At 46.7% G+C, this 5,641-nt stretch overlaps 1 protein-coding gene across 1 annotated transcript in view; it reads left to right on the top strand.

Annotated features, from left to right (window-relative positions):
- LOC135821153 (uncharacterized) overlaps positions 1-5,368 on the top strand; it is a 14,011-nt gene extending 8,643 nt beyond the window's left edge. Inside the window, exons 8-10 of the mRNA XM_065334220.1 lie at positions 131-511; positions 1,466-1,789; positions 4,498-5,368. Of these exons, the coding sequence (XP_065190292.1) occupies positions 131-511; positions 1,466-1,789; positions 4,498-4,556 (764 nt within the window). The 3' untranslated portion in view covers positions 4,557-5,368. The remainder of the gene's footprint in view (positions 1-130; positions 512-1,465; positions 1,790-4,497) is intronic.
- The last annotated feature ends 273 nt before the right edge of the window (positions 5,369-5,641 follow it).

Raw genomic sequence — 5,641 nt, 5'->3', positions numbered from 1 at the left:
CGGTAGTGTGATTAGTGGTCGCTGGTTCCATCTCCGTTATTGATTTTTTGCTGCTGCTATTGATGCTGCTGCTGGCAATTCGCAGTGGGCTTATTCCATTGGCTGTTGTCCATTTCTCTTGTGTACACAGGTGCCATGGCCTCTGTTTTAGGCCAAACCATCACGTTATGGCTAGCACCAGCGACTGCAGGCTGCACGCCAAGCGACCAAACCCCGAAGCAATGCGCCGGAAATGGCCGCGCCGTCTGGAAAGATGCCCAGGCGGCATGCGCTGCCTGGTCAATGGACATTGCGAGGAAGGTATTGATGAACAGCATAGCCGGCATGGCGTTCCATCGACTGGCCACGGACCTTTTCATGGGCGGATATCACGAGCAGATGACCGTCTGGCTCAACAGCAGCAGCGACGCCAAATACCTGTACAGCCTTGGTCGGCAGAACTTGCAGCCGAGATTCACCATGCCCAATCCTGTTGTCGTCGGCAACGCAGCCAGTGATGTCATCTGTGAAGGTCAGTTCACCTCAGCTGCTTTCCCTGCTCTCCTCAGCTGCTTTCTCTGCTCTCTTCCACTGCTTTCTCTGCTCTCCTCAGCTGCTTTCTCTGCTCTCCTCAGCTGCTTGCTGTGCTCTCCTCAGCTGCTTGCTGTACTGCTGTCTATGGCATCAGACCTGCCACTGGAACCGGTTCGGTTGGTTAGGTTATCACCGGACCAACCTTAAGGCCACCAACACGTGTTTCCTACTGAGGAGGGCATGTGTACCCGCCATATCATACACAGCGGGTGAAAGGCCACCAAACTACTGGGCTAATCAAAAACTGCTTCCGAAGTACAGGCCACACTAGAGTGTAATCCGCACTCCCCCCCCCCCTCCCATTTCCCCCCCTCCCATTTCCCCCCCCCCCACCTCCCATTTTTGCCACAAAATACAGACATCTACACTATTCATCACCGTTAATTTGATCATCGGAGTATAAACCGCATCCCTTTTTTTGGGTGAATTTTGAGTGTTCAAAGTGTGCCTTATACTCCGGAAAATACGGTACATGCATTTTCCTAATGGGGGAGTCGGGTGAAAAATGATAATTTCAGAGTCGGTGCAGTTTGGGGTCCTGATTCAAATGCTGGTGATCTCACTTCTCTCCAAAAAAGTGTTTTCGTCCAAAAAAAATGACGGTTCGTGCGAGACTCGGCCAATTTCTTGACCACCAGCGCAAGTTGACTGCATTGTAGCTCATGTGTATACCATCCATATCATGAAGCAAGTAGGAAAGGCTAGGGTATGGCCGGACCAAGGTTTTGACTGCCAGCGCATGATAACTGATGGCTAGGTCACGTGTAGCCATCATATCATACACAAAGTATGACAGGCTAGGGTGAGGCTGGACACAATCAAAAATCTCCTGCCGGTCCTGCTTGAGATCTGCAAAATGCTTACTGCTATAATGTCTGATGTGTTTTCACAGCTACCTGGAGGCACACACTGGTTGGAAACATGAGACAGTCACGCGTGGCGCTCAAATCCGCATCAAGCTTAGGCAGCGGTAGCCTGTGGATGGTCCCCATGCTCTGCTCGGCCATCAACATGACCATACCGACAGTGGTCGAAGGCGGAGACAACCACGCTAGCCTGTTTACACAAGCTTTGGGAAAACTCGGTGTCAAGGTGCCATTTTTCGTCCCGGTCAAGGTCAACGATGGCTCGATCAGGATTGCCAAGGTCAGATCGTCAGGAAGGGTCGGATTCCTGAATCCTAAACCGAACAAGCAGTACAGTCCTGTCTGCATTCGTAAGTCGCTGCCCCGTTGTATTTCAAACACGATGATCTTTTCCGTTTGCTCAAGGTGCACGTAGACACACGGTCTGGATTGCCAGTGCTGTATGATACCTTATACAGACTCATCCAACATTTATGGAGTTAAGGCGTCGAAGCTCCCGTTCATGACGTGAGCTGAGGTCAACTCACGTTCGACGTGAACGCGAGTTTCACGGTGTAGTGCAGAACAAATTGAAACGAAACCTCTCTAATGTAGAAAGGAAAGGGACGTATGGATGGGTATGGATATGGGTATGGATATGGATATGGATATTTATTTAGTTATTTATTTATTTCACCTTCTCGTGGCCAGAGAATATAGGCCGATATGGAGGGAGGGGGGGGGGGGGGCGGTAGCCAGCCATGGCAGTAAAGAAAAACAAAGCAAAAAAATAAAATAAATATTACACATTTATACTGGAGGCAAAGAGAAACAAATCTGGATGAAGAATTAGCAGTTATTAGAACACGAGCTTCATGTTGGCCTTGAAATCATTTAGAGGACAAGACGATTTTACTGATAGAGGCAGGGCTAGCCAGAAAGAATAGGCAGCGAAAAACGGAGATCTGGTATAAGCTGATGTTCGGGCTTTAGGTAAAGTGCAGGGATTGTGAGTAGGACGAGTGGGAAGAAACCAGTTATATTTACGCAAGTGTGGCGGGGCTTTGTAAAGACGAATAGAAAGAACAACAATACACAGTTTTCGATCCGCTTGACTAGAGATAGGGAAGGTGTTAAACATATCATACAGCTCGGCAGAAGGAAAGTATGATGGTTTGCGGAAAAGGACTTTGAGTATCCTCTTATTGTGGACTTCCAGGGTACTCATTAACGATTTACTTAGTAGGGATGACCAGGCGGTTGAGCAATAGAGAAAAATGGTGAGAATATAGCAATGATAAAAAAGGCGAACGCATTCAAGCGGCAGGTGGGAGCAGTGAGACACGAGGTAGCCAATGGATATGGATATGGATATTATGGATATGGATACAGCATCTAGTTACAGAGGTGGGCAGTCGACTTTGCTGAAATTTATGCAGTTTGGGCAAACTTGTGGGTCATATGACGCCTTTCTTTTTCTTTTTCTTTTTCTTTTTCTTTTTCTTTTTCTTTTTCTTTTTCTTTTTCTTTTTCTTTTTCTGGTTGGTACTACCAGCACATGTATAGTAAAACCTGTAATGGCGACCACTCGACCATGGCAACCACTCGACCATGGCAACCACTCGACCATGGCAACCACTCGACCATGGCAACCACTCGACCATGGCAACCACTCGACCATGGCAACCACTCGACCATGGCAACCACTCGACCATGGCAACCACTCGACCATGGCAACCACTCGACCATGGCAACCACTCGACCATGGCAACCACTCGACCATGGCAACCACTCGACCATGGCGACCACTTGTCCTTGTCATGGACGCATTCACATTCAAAACAGCTCGGATAAGGCAACCCCTCGCTTCACACGACTGACGGGCACCCACGCGCGACCGCGGCGTTTGCACACTACTGACATGTACATGTGTACATGCACGCATTGCACTGTGCACCACACGGACATGCGACTGATTGTATAGTAAATCTGTTCACGTGACCCACTGAACCTGGATAAGAAGGCCACCTGGCCAAGGTGACCACTTTTTCTCGTCCCTTGAGTGGTCGCCTTAGACTGGTTTCACTGTTTTTCAAGTTAGTCAATGTGATGGTAGTAATCTTGGCTGAGTTCTCAATATGCATGTGCAGTGAGACCTGTGAAGGAGACCACTCGGATAACGTGACCACCTGTCCCAGAAGACCACTGAAACCAGGACCAAGGGATGCTGTTTCCAGTCAAATGACCCTGGATAAGGAGACCACCTGGTAACAGAGACCACATTTTGAAGGTCCCTTGAGCGGTCGTCTTAGACAGCTTTCACTGTCTATAGTTGTAGATCTAACTAAAACAACAGTACATCCTGCATTGTGCGACCTGGCCAATTATTATGTAGTGACGGGATCTCGAATGTTTGCCACGTACCGTATATTCCAGAGTATAAGCCGCACTTTCAACACTCAAAATTCACCCCCCCCCCCCCAAAAGGGGGTACAGCTTATACATGCACTCCGATGATCGAATTAACGGTGATCAATGAGATACAGTGAACCTGTCTAAGACGACCGCTCAAGGGACCTTCAAAACGTGGTCTCTGTTACCAGGTGGTCTCCTTATCCAGGGTCAATTGACTGGAAACAGCATCCCTTGGTCCTGGTTTCAGTGGTCTTCTTGGACAGGTGGTCGCCTTATCCAAGTGGTCTACTTCACAGGTTTTACTTTGCATTTGTTGTTGTTGTTGACTTTTATTTTACTTCACCAATTGCACAGGCATGATTGCCTTCTTACCGGCCCATAGGTCCGGTTCTCACAGAAAGATGAAGAAAATTATATGAGGAAATGTTTAGAGATAAAGACATGCAAGCGGTATGATTATTATTATAGAAATGTTTGTTATGACATTGTGTGTATGCTGACACTTAATTTGTGTGAATTTTTTATAATGTGATAACAAATAAAACGTTCCAGAGGCCGTGTTGGTCTACTCCTGTCTGTTGTGTCAATGAAAACCTTAGATTGCTATTATTTTTGATGTTGTTGTTGTTTTGTTTGTTGTTCTGGGTGCTGTGATGTTATACAGGAGTGTGCGCAATGGGTCAATATGTGGACTCTACGAATCAGTGTATAACGCACGCATAACAGATTCATTAAGCCAACCAGTTGCTGTCGTCTGCAGCCACACCTCATTGGCTTCCCGTCCTTATCTGTGCTTTCTCTTTCTCCCCGTGATTGGCTGCGCTCTTCCTTTCAATCCATTCTTGTCTGTGCTCTTCCTTTCAATCCGTGATTGGCTGCACCTTTTCTTTTAACCCATGTTTTCTTTGCTTTCTCTTTCAATCCTGCCCTTCGCAGCAGGAACGATGCAATTAAATTATATTGTTTTTTTGCTGGTATTTTGTTCAATACGATTATTTCAGGAAGAGGGTGGTGAGTAGGCATGGGCAGGTAATGCTAGCATAATGGCTGGCATTATAGTCCACTTTTTCCAGGTGGTATAATGCTGGCATTGTAACACCATTTCGCATGCAAAATTGGCATTACAAGCATAATTGCCGGTCGACAACGGTGTCATGCATGAAGCTGGCTAAGTCCAGTTCCGAAAATCGTGCATCTGAACCTGTCCGGCTTCGTCCGGAGACTTGACGTTGCAAATCAACCTTCTCAGTGGATTGTTTCAGACGATATGCTCACTGCTGTTTTTAGTTTTTTTCTTCTACGCTTTGGCCTTGATCCAAGACGGCCTTCTTAAATCGACTTTTCCAACTTTCAAACTGGCATTATGGAGTAGTGTGAGCATTATAAGCGGCATTAATAATAATACAGCACGCATATAGCTCATATGAAAAATCAAATGAGGGTCATGCATCTGTCGACAACGTCGAGCCAGTGCGTTCTGTCTGAGGCAAGTTGCTCCGCTTCCAAAAGAGACATATTGAGAAGTAAAAGGTCATTCCTAATGTTGTCTACCCATCTGGTCACTGGGCGACCTCTGGGCTTCTTTATATCTGCTATACTCATTGCCATGTGAAGGGCTTTGTAGGACACAGCGTCCTTCCCTTCACGAATGACATGTCCAAACCATAATAAGCGCCGGCGTCTACAGACTGCACTTATTGGGCATTGAGCAGTTTTAGCATAAAGAGCATTATTCGAAATTTTATTGGGAAAGATGATTCCAAGTATGTATCTGAGTTTACGGCGGTGCCATACATCAATTTTGCTTT

Source organism: Sycon ciliatum, chromosome 7, assembly GCF_964019385.1.
Source record: "Sycon ciliatum chromosome 7, ocSycCili1.1, whole genome shotgun sequence".
Classification (NCBI taxonomy): domain Eukaryota; kingdom Metazoa; phylum Porifera; class Calcarea; order Leucosolenida; family Sycettidae; genus Sycon; species Sycon ciliatum.
This window is presented reverse-complemented; position numbering and strand designations above follow the sequence as displayed.